Here is a 19431-nt window from a genome sequence, read left to right on the forward strand (position 1 = left end):
CTCCTCTTCGCCTACTCGCGGTGTTTCATAACAACCCCGTTTACTTGGAGAGAGAGGATAGCTCTGACGCCAATTCTAGCAGGCATCTTCCTTCTTGTATGAGGAGTGGAATTTGCGCTGTCCAAACATCCCAAAAGGAGTAACCGGATAATTTAAGTTATTTTGGACTGAAATTCTGGAAGTTGCAGAGTCACAAGAAAAAAACATGGGGATTTGTGACTATTTGAAGGTGAATGGGAAATGCCTCGTCCTCCTCGCACTTAAATTGTTATTATTTGTGCCTGCTGGAGTTCCGATCAGAAGCGGTGATTCTGTTTTTAAGAGCAGCATTACAGTGCGACAAGGGGACAACGCCGTGTTAAAGTAAGCGAATCGAAGCTATTATCCAAATCGTTATAATGATCGCCTGCGTCGTGGATGTGATGCCACAGAATGTGCAAGCTATGACAGCAATCCGTACTCGTTTAGAGTAAGAAATGACATATACAACGTAAACCAATTCACCTTACGTGTTTGATATTCATGTTAGCGTTACGTTCACCTGAAAACTTCGGGCACAACGGACAAAACTCGATGATTAGAGAACCCCCATCCTCCGCTCTTGTTCATTGCCCTTGAATGTTATTGATCAATTGGTTAATGGCTTGGTGTGGATGCAGTGAGCTGAGACGCACACTTGCGTCAGCGCGGATGGTGTTGATATATATTTGTGTTTGCTTTTGTGTCTGTTTGTGTGTGTGCGTGTATGTGCGTGTGTGTACCCTCGTGTGTGCGTGTACGTGTGCGCGTGTGTGCGTGTTTGTGTTTACGCGCATGTTAAACACTTTTTTTTTAATTCAAAAGGAGAGTTACAAGTAATGGCAGCAGTTTTTTATGTATGTGATATCCTGATTTCCCATGGGTACTCTGTTACTCTAACCATAGTATTGGAAAAAATATTTTATCTATCATTTGCTATGTCCTGTGACAGCAATTCATTGTTACCACTGTCTAATATGGAATGCCTCTCATGTATTTATTGTTATGTAGCATTGTCAAAAAAAAAGATACACTGTACATTCAGTTTGAAGAAATCTACACATCACAGTCAAAAGGCCAGGTGTTTTTGATATAATTATAATATAAATTTGTAATAAGCTATAGAACAAGAGGATTTCAATTTGAACTCTTCGTACATCCCCTCAACTTTAAGTTTCTGTAATACTCCAGTTTCACATTTGAAGAAATCACAAATGTATGGAGACACCAATAGACATTTTGATTATTTTCCTTTCAATAAACAGAGGAATTAATTAACTGTGTTTTTATGAATTTGTATCAGAACTCTTCATAAAAGTGGAATATTGAAATACCTTTCATACACAATTCTGAAGTGGAAGTATTTACAAAAATATCAACCATGGAGGCGGCCCGGCAGCTTGAGTGGTTAGCACGTCTAATCTAGGTTCGTCCATCGGTGTGGAGTTTGCACGTTCTCCGGGTACTCCGGTTTCCTCCCACATTCCAAAAACATGCATGGTAGGCTGATTGGCCACTCTAAATTGCCCCTAGGTATGGGTGTGAGAGTAAATGATTGTCCTTCTTGTGCCCTGCGATAGGTTGGCAACCGATTTAGGGTGTCCGCCACCTCTGCCCCTAAGTCAGCTGGGGTAGGCTCCAGCACCCCTTGTGACCCTAGTTAGGATAAAGCGGTTCAGAAAATGAATGATAGAATGAATAAACAATGGAGGACATTGTGAGTGAACCATTGCTATTTTGGTGTTTGACAGGGTAAAGTGAGTTAAGTTATAAATGATTGCATATGTGAGGTAAAACTAGTTTTGGGATAGATGTTTATCAGTCTTCGATTATTGATGATGAAGGGTATGGATCTGTATTCGAATTTTTTATGTCTGGGCTCATAGAGCTGAAACGCGGGAAGATCTTCAGGCATTTCAGTAAAGTTGGCTTGAAGATAACAACAACTGACCTGTCTGATTATTTCCCCCTGTGTTTTAAAGGCAAATAAATAGCTAATTCAGGGGTACAACATGTGCATGAATGTGCGAATCCCGGTTCATTGATATGTATGCAACGCCAATTACCCCACCTTAGGCCGCCATTACGCAGTGTATAGTGTCTATGACGGTTATAGTAAGGAATTTATGTTGTCGATATTTTATCGTTTACCCTGTTGACTAGTTGAGAATGACTTCTCAAATTTGTAAAAAGAATGATAACACGAGAAAAAACTGAAGAAAATCCACACAGCAAAATTAATGTTAAATGGTCTCCCACAGTGTTGTATTTTAACAGATCCTCACTTTTTATAGCTACCCACTTTTCACAGTCATATCAACATTTCTAAAATGTTTTGGACTGTGAATGATTATATTTTGACAAACAATTTTAGTAAACTTTAACGAAGTAAGAATAGTTCATTTTCACTTCACTAGTACACAACTGTTCTTAGAAATTGTTAGGAATGGTTTGTTATTGTTTTTTCCATTGCTTTCTCCCTGTGTTCTGATGTTCATTTCCCTACTCTTATTCGTCCCTCCTGCCTCGCCGTTGCGCGTCATTTAGAATGAAGTCCTCTTTTGTCTATTTTAAACCCTACTCTTTATTATGTAATTTGTCGGATTGTCTGCTTTAGTTTCCTTGCCATGTGTCTGTGTTACTTCGTTCCTCGATTCTCGGTGTTTTCCCTAGTCAGGTTTGGTTTTGTGATTTGATTTCTACGTCTATTATTATAATAATGAGAATAACAATAATAATAATAATAATTATTATTATCGTTATTATTATTATTGTTTTCTAAGATCCAGTCTAAGTTATTAACGTTTTTGTATCAGCACTACTTCCTTCGTCCTCCCCTGCTTCCCTGCGTTTGGGTCCTGTTCTTTATAACCTCGCCTCGACGTCTCCCCAAAGACGTAACAGACATTTATGTTCCTGTTTAGGCTTTCAAAACCAGTAAATTCCTACATCTGTTATTTTATTTTGAAATATTTACGGAAGCTCTACTTCTAGGCTTGACAATTTCCCTACACTCTACTGGACTCTGATTGGCTGTCTCACAACAACCCTCCATGTTTCTTTGACCACCGTTGTCTGCTTTAACCTATGCTTGGAAGAAGCTGTGGCCGAGTGCTTCCTGTTTTTTTTTTTCAACGTCATTTGTCGTTTGGGCTTGAAATTTTGCTTGGAGGAAGCTATGGCCGCCAAGGGCAAATGTACAAGAGAAGTGTAGTGGCATTGTCTTGCATTGCATGGAGATTTAGCCAAGAGGTCCGTAGAGGGGTCCAAAGCAACGGTAGAAGCGTGGTCAAGGTCATGGGAACAAGGTCAGAGATCAAGTGAGGCAGACAAGGAGATAGTGCGATCAGGCACTTAACAATGAACTGATTAAGATGATCCAGTAACTTAAATAGTCTTTGATGTCTGATGAGCCGCACCTGCCTTTGCGTAACCCATCAGCTCCTGGACTTGTGATTTCGTCACAGGAGCCACCACCCACCTGTCATGCCATGGGCCTGACAGTACCCCACCCTCTGTGTGGGCCACCTGGCACGTGACATAGGGCATCCGGATGGGTCTGACAGAAATCACAAATGAAGAACTAGCAGAGGATCTGATAGGTCGAGATCCAGATGTGCGGTCGACGAGGTACATAAAACGTCCAGAAGCCACTCCACCTTGAATGCTGCCACCCCATCGATCATTAGCGGAGGAAGTGGTAGTGGGATGGGAGGAGGATAACAGGCTCATCTTGACCCGTTTGACCTGGGAAACTTGAAAGGAGGAGTGGGTGCAGTGCGCTGTCTGGAGCTTGAGGCGTGCGCACATGGGATTACCACCCGTTCAATTCCGTAGGGGCCAAGGAAGCTGGGGGGGGGGGGGGGGCAGCTTCAAGGATTCAGTCATAAGAGGGCGGTCTCGGGAGGATAGCCATACCACATAGGTCGGTGCCGAGAAACGGCGGCGATTTGCCTGTCTCCAAGTGCGGGTGGAGGAGCGTTGTAACACAACGCGAGCTTGGTCCCAGACACATGCCCATTTAGTAAAATGTGCCTGGACGGATGGCACAGCAATCTCTGCCTCCAGGGATGGAAACAAGGGAGGTTGATACCCAAGGGAACATTCTTACGGGGACAGAATAGATTGAACATTAGGGAGCCAATTGTGGGTGTATTCGATCCAAGGCAGCTGGTCACTCCAGGTGGTCTTTTGGGCTTGGGTGGTGCAGCGAAGTGCTGATTCCAGCTGTTGGTTAATAAACATTGACCGTTTGCTTGAGGGTGGTTTCCAGAGGAGAGGCTCACTGCGATGTCCAGCACTGAGCAGAAAGCAGACCAGACATTGGAGGTGTATGGGGGACCCTAGCCTGAGACAATGTCGGTGCGAATTCCATGTAGACGGAACACATGCTGCACAAGTAAATCTGCAGTCTGGGGCTGAAGGCAGCTTTCGGATTGCGACAAAGTGTGCAGCTTTGGAAAAGGGGTCAACTATAGTCAGAATGACTGTTTCCCCGGGACCTAGGGGGACCTGTGACGAAGGTCGACAGAAATGTGAAACAAGGGGGGGATAGGAATCAGTGGTCGGAAGTATACCAGGAGTCGGCTTGGTGGAGGTTATGCTGCGGTAACACATGTAGCAGGCAGATACAAACAAGCACAAATCCTCCTTCATTGTCGGCCACCAGAAGCATTGGCGCAACACTGCCAGTGTGCAGGTGATTCCAGGGTGGCAGGTCAGGCGTGAGGTGTGGGCCTATTCCAGCACCCTGGAACGCACCGAGCTCAGAACATAAATATTGCTCTGTATCTTGTCTCGGGTCTGGCCCTGCTCTTTGGGCACAAAGGACCTCAGCCACCAGGTCAATCCTCATAGTTGCTGCTAAACATGAGGGCAGCAAGATGGTCATGGGCCCCACCCTTAGAGTTCATGGATTAGAAGATGTGGGATAGAGCATCAGGTTTCTAGAACCAGCGACATAAGACATGGCCTCCCTAAAGTCCAGAAATCCAGAGAAATTGCCACTTACATTTTTTTTACTATTTTGGAAAAGTACGACATTTCCAATTTAAATGCATAGAAATTCACACCATTGCTACAGCTTCTGCCATCTTTATTCAACTGCACTGTAAACAGGAAGAATTCGGTAACTCGAGTGCACCGTGAATCATCCGAGTTACAAGTTCTGACAAATGATTCGTCTTGTGCAACTTAACAGTGCAATTTTCATTGTTTTTTAAAAAAGGGAAGTAAGTATTATTAAGGCACACGCCCAATATGAGAATTAATGAATTTAAATGCTTGAACACAAAATTACTGTTACATAAAACAATGAATTACTTTAATGCATTAGCCTGAGGCTTTTCTGTGTTGGTAGAAAGTGGCTAAATGAAACACAACACTACTAGCACTTACCATGTTTACCATGTAGGTTTTCAATCAAGACTTTTGAAATTCAAAACTTAAATTACATATACATATTTAAATTGGACGGAAAATATATAATTCATAAATGAACGATTAAATTCACAATTTTATTTATGAATGCTAAAATTTGGGATTTATTTTCTATGGGTATCATGTGTACTACTTGTCTTTATTTATTGTTTTACAGATGCAGTGTGGACAGTAAAGTGTCAAGAGTGGCATGGCTCAATCGGACCACTATTCTTTATGCAGGGAATGAGAAATGGTCTCTGGACCCTCGGGTTTCTCTGTTGTACAATACAGCTGTCACAGAATACAGTATTGAGATCCAAAATGTTGATGTGCATGATGAGGGGCCCTATGCATGCTCCATCGCCACAAATAAGATACCAAAATCAACTAAAGTCCAGCTCATTGTTCAAGGTAAACAAAATAAAATATATTAGCGCTTAGTGTGACCAAAAGTTCTCAGATAAATCTGAAAGAGATCTTTCCTGTAGGTAGTGGTTTTTGATTGTTATGGCTTTTTTGTCGATGGGTCAAGTTTAAGTTAAACACAATAGAGTGTATTACCGCTGATATACAGTATTTGGGTATATACAGCTGTACCTTTACTTAGGAATACTTATTTATATATATATATATATATATATATATATATATATATATATATATATATATATATATATATATATATATATATATATATATATATATATATATATATATATATATATATATATATATATATATATATATATATATATATATATATATATATATATATATATATATATATATATATATATATATATATATATATATATATATATATATATATATATATATATATATATATATATATATATATATATATATATATATATATATATATATATATATATATATATATATATATATATATATATATATATATATATATATATATATATATATATATATATATATATATATATATATATATATATATATATATATATATATATATATATATATATATATATATATATATATATATATATATATATATATATATATATATATATATATATATATATATATATATATATATATATATATATATATATATATATATATATATATATAAAATATTCAGCATATGAATATTAATATTGTTCAAAGATACCAAAAAGCGTCAAAGTTACGAAATATAGTATTAAAATATAAATACACTTCCTGTATCCAGTATCCTTTTTCAATTGTCGTGGTTGAGATGTTTTCCTATTGGCTAGCCTCTCATTTGCTAGCAGGAATCTGCGTCTCTGTGATGTCTGAACCGAGTTTAGCAAGCCTTACGCGGACGAGAAAGAGCAAGCTTGTGCGGGGTGGCGGCCATTGCTCACCGGTAAGCACAAAGGCAGCCCGAAATTATAATACAGTACTTTTAATGGGTTAATAAAAACTGTTCTTACCTTTTCTATCTTTATTTGTATATATATTTCATGTAGAGCTGCGCGATATGACAAAAAATGTTATCACAATAAAAAAATATCAGTCGATATCGATAATTATCACAATCATTACATTATCTTTTTTTGTTTAAAATTTTAAATTTCAAACTTTTGTGAGTTAGTGAAAAAAATACTTTCCTCCTAATTCAAATATAAAAGTAACTATGTTACCTTACTTTATAAGAAAAGAGAATGTGAAATATGTTGATGTTAAAAAAGTATTTTTGTTCTGTTGTGCAATAAATATAAGACAACTCGAATATAAACTCAGAATAAAACCTGCAGTAATTTTGACAGCCATCTTTATTTTTATAAATTTGCCTTCAAACCAAAAGTTGCTGTGCAATATGAACTAAATAAAATAATCATTACCATTGGCAAGCAGACTGTTTTCAGCCTCACAAAAAGTGTAAATTAACTCACACGTGGCCAAAAGTTGGAGGAAATTAACCCATTTCTACCTGTTTGAAATATTTTTAACATTTTCAGGACATGTATATAAAATGGCGAAACAACTTTCAAAAAGGCTGCCTCTTTTTGGACGCACAATCCACTCGCCTGTGTGACATCATACCATTCAAAATTCAAGCAAAGGCCTGCCATCTTTGTTTTTTTCCACCCCATGTCCAGTACTTTGGAAGCGCTAGCACTGAGCAAAGTATAATGTGCGACAATAAGTAAAACTTCTTCATTCACCTAAGATTGCAATGATATATTAAGTAGTGTCGGGCCGTCAGGGCCTTCAAGGCTTTCTCTGCTGGCCTAAGAAATATCTGAATCATAATCATATTTTGTCCATCAATACTGGAATAATAATTCCAAATTGTCTGTTAGCTTCCTTTCATTGCTTTTCCCCCTGGTTGCACTGCTTTCAGATGTGTGTTTTCATATTGAAACATTTAATCAATCACATTTCAGCCATTATTTGTTGCTAGGGTCAGAAATCTGCCTCAAGGCCTTCACAATCAATCACAATTCGATTTGGTGACACGAAAGCCATTTCGCAGGCATAGGGATACGCGATTGCCTTCACCAACTATGATTGGCTAGTAGGCGGGACAAAGTGAGCCAGCCAGAGATCGCAAACTCCACCCACAATGGCCGACGGAGGAAAACGAATGGATTTGGTTGCAGATTTGCTCACAAAGCTATTTTCCAGACTGACTTTTCCAGAAAAAAATGGACATCAATAGGAAAGGGCGGTCAACTCCGAAGCTATCAACCCTGTTACAGCCGGGAAAAGGGTGTGTCCGCCACTTTTAGTGTGCTAACTGAGAGAGCTACCAAACTGTATTTGGAGCCAGCTGCACAAGCAAATATATTGTTGTGCTGAATTGAAGCCATTTTCAAGACGGACTATGCCAGAAGTACGACAGGACAGCCTCAACTTTTATCGTTTGCTTCGATGGCGATAAAAAAGAAGGAAGAAAGAAAGGAGGATGGATATTGTGTACAGTTAAAAAGGATTTTTGGTGAGTAAAATTTGGCTATTTTCCTAAATAATATTTCAATAGTGGGCCCGTTTTGATATATAAAAAGCTCCAGTGTTTGTATTTAATCACTAAATGCTGCTAGTGTTGTACCCGTGATTTTCCACGGGGTAGCAGTATTTTGCCTTTAAAAGACGGGTGAAATAATCAGACAGGTCCTTTGTGTCAGGAGTGGCGGGATTGCCTTTCCTGGCATGACGTCACGATGACTAACAGCTGTCACTGATTACGTGATTGGATTGTTTTTGGTATTTAAGCATTATGATTTTCTGTGGACGCTGTTGGATCATCTGGTTAAGTTCTGGTTTCGTTTCCTGTTAATCCTCGTAGTAATTGCTGTTTCCATTGACGCCACGGCGCATGTACTTTTCGTTTGTAATGAGTGGTCAAGCCAAGTTGTTTAAGTTATGTTACCCCGTTTATTAAATCAACCTACAAGAGCTACAGATCTGCCTCACCTTTCCATTTACTTCGGCGACTCTGCATCTGGGTTCAACTTCTCCTCCGATCGCGTCGCATTACGCGGCGAGATCGTAACACTTTGTTGTATTTCAAACCAACTTTAGTTATATCAAAGCAATTCACACAAAACATAATATACAAACACTCAAATATATACATAGTAACATATTAACAACCCGTTATAATCCAAACAATGTACTTGTTGCTAAAACGATTATAACTTATGAGTATAGAAACTTGTTACCTTTTGTTCCGGCCGTCATATTTTGCATACTTATTATGCTACCGTTATAACGGCGGCCGAAAGTAGCCTGCTGTAAACAATGCACCCGAGACTCGCACATTCACGCACACAAAAAAGTAAACAACCAGCGGCCGAAGGTAGCTTGTTTTAAACAATACCCGAGACTCGCACATTTACGCGCACACATGAAAAAGTAAATAACCAGCGGTCGAAGGTAGCTTGCTGTAAACAATACCCGAGACTCGCACATTTACGCGCACACATAAAAAAAGTAAACAAGCATCACTAAGCATTACGTTCTTTCTCACATGCTACTTATTGCCTCTTGCACATCTCACACTCAATCGATATTCAAAACAAAGCAACATACCTTTAAAAGACGGGTGAAATAATCAGACAGGTCCTTTGTTGTATTTCAAACCAACTTAGAGAAATGTCTGAATAGCCCGTTATTATACTATACCAAGGTCTATGACCATTGGGTAATCGCTGTGTGACTTGCGCGTGCACATTACGTCATCGCCGCGTGTTTAACGCATGCTAAGCGGCATGAGTCCCTTTTTAACTTAACACCTGCACTCATGTATAACATCACCTACTTCACCCTGTCACACTCTCCCCCACAAAAACAAATGTCGTCCCGACATTAATATGCTCCCAAACATTTCCATGTTGGTGAGCCGATGCTCATTAAAGTCCAGGCGGCACGGGCCACAGTTCAAATATAATCCACAACTCGTACAGTCCACGTTTTACTGGATGGCACAGTAATCACAGTCCATAACAGTCCATAACAGTCCATAACAGTTCATAACAGTCCATGACAGTCCATGACCGCATCATGCACGTCGTCCTTGTAGGTTCAAGCTTGTTGGAGTCCAAACAAAAAAGGTGGCTGCAGGTAATATGGATGCAGGTGTACTAACCAAGGGGCCACTCCTGGTGCAGGGTAAACAGTTAGCCGCTCCTGCGGTGACTGTGTACTATAACAGGAGGGGATTCCAAGATGGTCATAGGTCGTACGTCGTGGTGGGTGTCTCTCCCTTCTCGGCCGTTCAGCAGTCAGCGCCTCAGGTTCCGTCACGGCGGTTGGCGGGGAAGTCTCTGATAACTGCTCATCACTAGGACCTTCAAGAGGAGGGTTTGCTCCCTCACCAGGCAGGTCCTCCAGCTGATGGTCCTCTTCTACTTGTACTGGTCCGGAAGCAGGGCCCCTCACTTCGTGTGTCTGGTCCACAGGCAGTGGCCTGTGGTCCGGCTCCATCTCTTGTGTACCTCTCTCATTTAGCTGGCGTAGCTCATAGTGGAAGTCATCTTCCTCATCGCTTTCTTTGTCTGACTCCTGATGAGATGCCGGCTGCTGTTTCTTTCTCGGCGTCCTCGTGCCGATTTTCCCTTCTTCTGGTGTTATCTCAACGGGCAAATGGTCACAAGACATTAGTAGATTTCTGTGCAGAACTCTGGAACGATCTTTACCTCTTTCTGGCCTAACTTCATAAATTGGTAGGTCAGATCCCATTTGCTTCACCACTGTGTGAACTGTATCTTCCCAGAAGTCACGGAGTTTCCCAGGTCCTCCTCTTGGTGTCAGGTTTTTTATCAGGACGCGTTCTCCTGGTTGTAACACAGAACTCCTTACTTTAGTGTCATAGTGCTTTTTACCTTTTTCTGCCGCTTTCCGTGCGTTCTCGGTGGCAATGGTGTACGCCTCCTCCATCCCTCGTCTCCATTTCTCCACATAGTCCTGCTGTCCATCTGTATCGGACCTGTTGCACAGTCCAAAGAGCATGTCCACTGGGAGCCTCGGCGATCTCCCGAACAGTAGATAAAATGGTGAATAACCTGTCACATCACAACGGGTACAGTTGTAAGCATGCACAAGTTTGTTCAAAGACTCCTTCCAATTCGATTTCTGTGTCTCAGTCAGTGTTCTGAGCATCTGCAGTAATGTTCTGTTCATTCGTTCCACTTGACCATTACCCATCGGGTGATACGGTGTTGTCCTTGACCCAGCCATACCACTGAGTTTCTTCAGCTGGGTGAACAACTGGTTTTCAAATTCTCTTCCCTGATCATGGTGGATACGTACGGGGAACCCAAACTTCAGAGCAAAGTCATTGAAGATAAGGTTTGCAGCAGCTTTTCCTGACTTGGTGGTGGTGGCATATGCTTGGACAAAACGTGTAAAGTGGTCAACTATGACGAGGATATATTCATATCTGCCTTTACATCTATCAAGATGAAGAAAGTCAATGCAGACCAGCTCAAAGGGTTGTGTTGTCACCATATTCGTCAATGGCGCTCTCTGTTCCTGGCATGGTTTCTTTTGTTTGAGACAATGGCAGGTTTTCGTCACATAATGTTCAATATCAGACTGCATATACGGCCAGAAGAAACGGTCACGCACAAGGGATACTGTGCGGTCGACGCCCTGGTGCCCCATGTTAATATGCAACTCTTGCATGACTGTTCCTCGATATTGTTCTGGCAGGACCATCTGGTTACGGGTCGTTGTGGTTCTGAACAGAACCCCGTCACTGTCTATTATCAGTTTCTCCCACTGCCTGAGCAAGCATTTTGTCTTTGGGCAGAGCGCCTTCAATTCCTCAGCCGATGGCTTACCACCTGACCGCTTATAATTCAACACCGGACGAATGACCAGGTCCAATTGTTGTGCTTTCCTTATCTCTTCTTTTGGCACAGGGTTGATTGACGCAGCAGCTGTCGCCTCTACATCTGTGACTGAACAACAGATTTGAAATGAAGGCGGCATCAAAGGGAATACTTCCTGTGCCCTGACTGCTTGGATCGTGGCAACGATAGCATCGGGTGTTATGATCTTGTAAATGGCCCCAAAGCAGGCGAGATAGATGTCCAGTTCTTTGTTCACCTTTATTGATACGTGCTCAATTCAACTATATACAATTCGTGTCCTGGTGGTACTCCTGGCTGTCCCTTCTTCCTTTTACCAGTCTGTCTCTTGCCGTAGTTCAAATCCAATCCTGTCGATGTCCTGGGTAGTTCTCCTCCAATCCGGGTCGATTATCCTTTGGTTTCTTGATCTCCTTGCGGTCTCAGACTAGGTAGTTCCTGGGCGAGAAAAGGGCAATTAATCAACATAGAACAATGGCCTGTACCAGGGGTTGCTTCAGCGAGCGAGCTGAGATTACGATCCGGCAGCTGGTTGGGTATCCGGTGGCCTTATATCCAGGCAGAACCTTGATTGTCTCCACCTGGCGCCACTCCGCTCGTTGGAGCTGCGCCAGTGATTGGTCGGTCTGGAACACCCCGCCACCAGTCACGTCTGAGGCCTGACATTACCTCCCCCTCTACGCGGGCCACTTGGCCCGCCACGAGGGGCCCCCGGGTGGTCACGGTGGAAATCCTCAATCAGTTCCCGGCATAGGATGTGGCGGGCAGGGACCCAGCTCCGCTCCTCGGGACCGTAGCCCTTCCAGTCGACGAGGTAATGCAAGCCACGGCCCCGGCTGCGAGCGTCCACCAGCCTCTCCACCAAATATGCCGGGCCTCCATCGACCATTAGTGGAGGGGGTGGAGGGGGATTGGGTGGGTTCAAGGAACTCGAGGCTACCGGTTTAATCTGAGATACATGGAAAGTGGGGTGGATACGGAGGGATGGTGGGAGCTTTAAACGCACTGCGCAAGGGTTGATTATCCGCTCAATCTTATACGGCCCCACGAAGCGGGGAGACAGCTTCCGGGACTCTGTCTTAATGGGAAGATCGCGGGTGGACAACCATACCTTCTGGCCAACAACATAGGTGGGTGCTGGGGCACGACGGCGGTTTGCCTGCTTCTGGGCAAGTTTTGAGGAGCGCAGCAGTGCAGCCCGGGCCTTCTCCCATATAAGGCTACATCTGGTCATGTGTGCCTGGACGGAGGGAACTGCAATCTCTGCCTCCAGCGAAGGAAAACAGGGGGGTTGGTATCCTAGTGAACACATGAAGGGAGACAGGTTAGAGGAAGCGTTGGGGTGGAAGTTGTGCGCATACTCGATCCATGGTAGCTGTTCGCTCCAGGTGGTAGGATCGGCATGAGTGGCGCAGCGGATAGCCGCCTCCAGTTGTTGGTTAGTCCGCTCACATTGGCCATTAGATTGAGGGTGGTAACCTGAGGAGAGGCTAGGGGTGATCTTTAACGCAGCACAAAAAGTCGACCAAACATGCGACGTGAATTGTGGCCCCCGGTCGGAGACCACGTCGGCAGGAATTCCATGTAAGCGGACAACGTGTTTTACAAGGAGCTTGGCAGTTTCCAGGGCTGAAGGTAACTTGGGTAGGGGGATGAAATGGGCTGCTTTGGAAAAACGATCGACCACTGTGAGAATAACGGTGTTACCCTGGGACTTAGGGAGGCCTGTGACGAAATCGACCGCAATATGGGACCAGGGACGGCTGGGGATCTGGAGAGGGAGAAGATAACCCGAGCTTGGCTTATTAGAGGTCTTATTACGTGCACATACTTCGCAGGCCAATACGAAGGATCTTGTGTCCGCTCTCAATGTTGGCCACCAGAAGCGTTGGCGCAACACCGCCTGTGTGCGGGCAACCCCCGGGTGGCAGGTAAGCCGTGAGGTGTGGGCCCATTCCAATATCCTTGGACGCATTGGTGTGGGAACAAACAATTTCTTTCGATTACCTCTCCTAGGGTCCGGCTCCACATCCTATTTCCATACTGGCCAGAATGCGGGAGGAGGGTAAAATTGTCGGGGACTCTCTCCTCGAGTCAGGGGACTGAAAAACGCGGGACAGGGCATCTGACTTCCCGTTCTTGGAGCCAGGAATATAAGTCAGGGTAAAATCAAACCTATTGAAAAACATGGACCATCTAGCCTGGCGAGGGTTTAACCTTCGGGCCGACCTGAGGTATTCCAAGTTCTTATGATCAGTCAGCACCACGAAGGGTAAACTAGCCCCTTCAAGGTGGTGTCTCCATTCCTCTAGGGCCAATTTAACGGCGAGCAGTTCCCTGTCCCCAATGCCGTAATTACGTTCGGCTGGGGACAACCTACGGGAAAAAAAAGCGCAGGGGTGTACCTTCCCATCTGCTTGCCCGCGCTGGGAGAGGACGGCACCGACGCCTACCTCTGAGGCGTCAACCTCTAACTGAAACTGTAACTTAGGATCTGGGTGGGCGAGGACGGGGGCGGTAGTAAAACGGGATTTTAGGTCACAAAAAGCCGCCTCTGCTGCCTCCGACCAACAGAACGGGAGCTTTGTGGAAGTTAGCGTCGTGAGGGGTGCAGCGACCCTGCTATAATTTCTAATGAAGCGTCGATAGAAATTAGCGAACCCCAAAAAACGTTGTAACTCCCTTCTACCCTTTGGCCTGGGCCACTGGGTCACCGCCTCCACCTTACTGGTGTCCATCCGCATCTCCCCGGCAGCCACCACAAACCCGAGAAAGGTAGTCTCCGAGACGTGGAACTCGCATTTTTCTGCTTTGACGAAAAGGCGGTTCTCCAACAAACGTTGCAGCACTAAGCGTACGTGCTGCACGTGCTCCTCCAGGCTGTTGGAGAATATCAAAATGTCGTCCAGATAAGCGAAAACAAAACGATCAAGCGTGTCCCAGAGGACATCATTTATCAATGATTGGAACACTCCCGGGGCATTACGGAGTCCAAAGGGCATGACCAAATATTCAAAATGGCCCTGGGGGGTGGAAAAGGCCGTCTTCCACTCATCCCCCTCCCGAACCCGGACCAAATGATAAGCGTTTCGAAGGTCCAACCTGGTGAAGATGCAAGAACCCTGCAGCAGGGTAAAAACGGAGTCCATGAGTGGCAGCGGGTAATTCCTTTTAACCGTGATTTGGTTTGAGGCACGGTAATCAATGCAGGGATGCAGTGACCCATCTTTTTTGTCCACAAAGAAAAACCCTGCCCCAACGGGGGAGGAGGACGGGCGGATCTGTCCCGATGCTAATGCCCCGGAGATGTAATCCTCCAGGGCCTTCCTCTCCGGCCGGGAGATGTTATAAATCCGGCGTCGAGGAAGTGAAGCACCGGGTAATAGGTCTATCGCACAGTCGTAAGGCCGATGCGGAGGAAGCACGGAGGCTTGGTCCTTTGAAAACGCTAGTGAGAGGTCCCGATAAGAATCAGGCACTGCCGATAAATCCGGTGGTTCAATCTGGGGTGGCGGTAACGGGGGCAATTGGGCTGCCTGGAGGCAGTTTGTATGACATGATGGACTCCAGGACACCACCTTGGGAACCTCCCAGTCGATTCTTGGGTTGTGCCGTTTTAGCCAAGGAAGACCCAGCACAATAGCCGCCTCCGGGCAGTCCAAGACGTAGAAGCATGCCTTCTCCTGATGGTTACCGGACAAGCGCAGTAGAACGGGGTCGGTGCGTTGTTCCACTTTGCCAATGGTACGCCCATCCAGTGCAGTAATCTTAAGAGGCTTCTCGATAGTCCGGGTTCCAATTCCTAGTTCTGCAATCAATGAGCGGTCGATGAAACTCTCGTCCGCACCGCAGTCGACAAAGGCTGTGGTGTCATGAGTTCTTCCCCCCCAGGAAAGGGAGGCTGGCAGGATACAACGATGGGAGGACTCCCCAATGGCCTGGCTCACCATGACCTGCCTAACTAATGGTGAGCCCTCCCTTTTTACCGGGCGGACCGGGCATGACCGCGAGATGTGGCCTCCCTGGCCGCAATAGTAACACAGCGAATACTGGCGGCGTCGTGAGCGTTCCTCCTCCGACAAACCAGCACGTCCTATTTGCATAGGCTCTGACGTCGTCACAGGAGGGGTTGGCGTCGTTGTTGCGGGGGAACCCGGACGCGAGCGTCGAAGACCAACCCCGGCGCCCCTCCATGAATCGCCCCGTCGCTGCTCCTGTTGTCTCTGTAGTTGGCCGTCGATCCGTATGGCCAACTCCACGAGCTCTTTTAGGGAACCTGGTTGATCTCGGATTGCCAACTCCTCCCTCATAACCACATTTAGTCCCTTCCGGAATATGTGCCGGAGGGCACTATCATTAAACGTGCTCTCGGGGGCCAGGATTTGAAACTCCACGGCATATTTAGCGACGCTCCTGGACCCTTGCCTACAGGCTTCTAAACGATCAGCTGCCTCCCGGTCGCCCACCGGGTGATCGAAAATCCTACACATCTCATTTGTAAACAGTTCGTAGGACGAGCATATGTGTGAGCCCTGATTCCATACCATGTTCGCCCATGCCAGGGCTTCACCGCGAAGACACCCGATCAGGTAAGCTATTTTGGATTCGTCAGAGGGGTATGAGCGGTATTCCAGTTGGAACACCAGCCGGCATTGAAATAGAAAATGACGGCATGCGCCCAGATCCCCACTGTAAGGGGCGGGAGGGGAAGCCTTGGGCTGGTGGTATGGCAATATCTGAGTTACCTCGGGAGCCACTGTGTAGGGCTGTGCCCCCGGAGAGGACGGCAAAGGCGTCTGTTGAGCCTGTAAGGCTCTTATTTGCTGCGCCATGTTTGACATCTCGGCACAGAGGTACTCCATCATTCTGGTTCGCTGGTCCGTACCTCCTGTAGCTAGGTTGTTCGACGCTCCATCTGCGCCCGCGGGATCCATGCTTCTTATGGCCGGATCGTACTGTTATGATCTTGTAAATGGCCCCAAAGCAGGCGAGATAGATGTCCAGTTCTTTGTTCACCTTTATTGATACGTGCTCAATTCAACTATATACAATTCGTGTCCTGGTGGTACTCCTGGCTGTCCCTTCTTCCTTTTACCAGTCTGTCTCTTGCCGTAGTTCAAATCCAATCCTGTCGATGTCCTGGGTAGTTCTCCTCCAATCCGGGTCGATTATCCTTTGGTTTCTTGATCTCCTTGCGGTCTCAGACTAGGTAGTTCCTGGGCGAGAAAAGGGCAATGAATCAACATAGAACAATGGCCTGTACCAGGGGTTGCTTCAGCGAGCGAGCTGAGATTACGATCCGGCAGCTGGTTGGGTATCCGGTGGCCTTATATCCAGGCAGAACCTTGATTGTCTCCACCTGGCGCCACTCCGCTCGTTGGAGCTGCGCCAGTGATTGGTCGGTCTGGAACACCCCGCCACCAGTCACGTCTGAGGCCTGACATCGGGTGGCAGTTCCTCAGAACATTCTTTCATCAAAGCCTCAACATCCAGCGGCATCCTTGACAAAGCATCAGCATCTTTGTTTTCCCTCCCTGGCCTATATTTTATTGTGAAGTGGAAATTGGCCAGTTCTGCCACCCACCTAGAAGTGGTTGCATTTAGCTTTGCAGTGGAAAGAATGTATGTGAGTGGGTTGTTGTCGCTATATACTGTGAATGCTGTGGCATAGTACAGATAATCTCGAAACTTGTCAGTGATCGCCCATTTTAGGGCCAAAAATTCCAGTTTCCCAGAGTGCAAGTGATAATTCTTTTCAGCTGCTGTCAATGTGCGGGAGCCGTAGGCAATGATTCTAAGTTTACCATCCTGTTTCTGACATAACACTGCACCTAACCCTTGGTGTGAGGCATCAGTATGTACGATGAAGGACTGGGTAAAATCTGGGAACCCTAATACTGGTGGACGGAGCAGACATTCAATCAATTGTTCAAGCGCCTGCTGGTGCTCATCAGTCCACACGATCGGCTTGTTCGACGGAACGACATGGCTTGGTTTCTTTGTCTTTGTTTTGTTTCGGGCATCACTTTGGTCCATTTTCAGAAGGTCATACAGACAACTCGCTCTTCGGGAAAAGTCTTTTATATATTGTCTATAATAAGTCAGAAGACCAAGCATCTTTCTGAGTTGACCCACAGTGTGTGGTTTGACGTCTTTCAGTGATCGAACAGCTTCAAAATCTGCAGGATCTATTCTACTTCCCTCTGCCGAGACGATTCGACCCAAGTAGCGAACCTCAGCTTTGAAAAGATTGCACTTGCTGGGTTTTAGTTTTATCCCATACTCTCTGAGGCGACACAACACTCGTCTCACATTTTCTACATGCCCTTCAAAAGTCTTGCTGAACACCAGCGTGTCATCCAAGTAAGGGATGCATATGTTGTCCCGGAGTCCTTCCAGGCATTCTTCCATGCAACGCTGAAACGATGCAGGAGCGTTCATGAGACCAAAAGGGATACGTATCCACTCATATAGTCCCCAGGAGGTAACAAAAGCAGTCATTGCTCGGCATTCCTCAGACACAAATCCCTGGTGATAGGCCTTCCCCTGGTCGAGGAGGGAAAACCAAGAGTTTCCGCCCAAGCTGTCCATGATGTCTTGGACTCTGGGGATCGGCTGCCGATCGGGATGTGTCTTTCTATTTAAATCTGTAGTCTACACATAAACGAAGGGTTCCATCTTTTTTTCTGACACACACGACTGGCGAGGAGTATGATGAGTTTGACTTTCTCACCCAGCCTTGTGATATTAAGTCATGGAGATACCCCTTCATCTCTTGGTACAATGGTCGGGGCACCGACATATATGAACGCTTGACTGGCTCAGTGTCTTTGAGTGAGATAGTCATTTGTAATCTGTCAATGCGGCCAATGTCATTGTCTGAGGTGGAGAAGGAGTGACACTCTTCTCTCAGCATTCGTTTGACTATTTGTCTTTGCTTCTCTGTCAAGTGACTTACATCTACATGTGGGTCCCATTGTTCACCTGTCTTGAATGGGGTGTGAGTGCTGGTATGGTTCACTGCAATTGATGCTGGGGTTGGTTCAAAAATTTCAGCAGGAAGTATAGTCAAAACGCTTTGTACTGTGCCAATTACAGTGCGCCCGGGTAAGATAATATCATGGCCCGTTGGATTCGAGACATCAACTTTGATTACAGGGGAAAACCCTTTTCTTATTCTGACCAAGGTGTCGTTGAACTCAAAACCATCTGGCCACTGGGAATTCGCATCTGGTTGGAACAGAACACTTGTGCCCTCTTTAAAAGGTGTGGCAGCTACCCGACACTCAACTTGAATAATGGTGTGTTTGGGTACCAAGACCCTGTTCTTCTTAGTTCTCACCACATATTGGTCTCTCTGTTCCGCACTGACGGCCTGAATCAAAGTCTTCACCTCGTTTCTTTTAAGACTGGGGAAAGCACTACTCACAGCAAGGTGCTGTTGATGTACTTCAGTCTGTGCCAGAATATGTTCAATGACATTAAAACCAATAATGGGATGGGACAGATGATGCCCGCTGGTTACCAGCATTGGGATAATCAATGGTTCTTCTCTGTTTTCCATTGAGACTAGATGGAATGTTGTCTCCACCCACCCAATAAAAGGCATCTCAATCCCATTTGCTGCAATCAATGTCAGGTCTGCAGATGTTTCTAATATTTC

At 45.1% G+C, this 19431-nt stretch overlaps 1 protein-coding gene across 4 annotated transcripts in view; it reads left to right on the plus strand.

The window, feature by feature from the left end:
- The window catches only part of opcml (opioid binding protein/cell adhesion molecule-like), a 93529-nt gene continuing 74098 nt past the window's right edge, over positions 1–19431 (plus strand). For 2 of the 4 annotated variants that reach the window (XM_077740688.1, XM_077740689.1), the window contains exons 1-2: positions 9–363; positions 5615–5850. In XM_077740688.1, the coding sequence (XP_077596814.1) occupies positions 206–363; positions 5615–5850 (394 nt within the window). In that variant the 5' untranslated portion in view covers positions 9–205. Of the gene's footprint in view, positions 364–5614; positions 5851–19431 lie in introns of all 4 variants that reach the window. The other 2 variants (XM_077740686.1, XM_077740687.1) reach the window with 2 other exon arrangements.

Source organism: Stigmatopora nigra, chromosome 19 (assembly GCF_051989575.1).
Source record: "Stigmatopora nigra isolate UIUO_SnigA chromosome 19, RoL_Snig_1.1, whole genome shotgun sequence".
NCBI lineage: Eukaryota > Metazoa > Chordata > Actinopteri > Syngnathiformes > Syngnathidae > Stigmatopora > Stigmatopora nigra.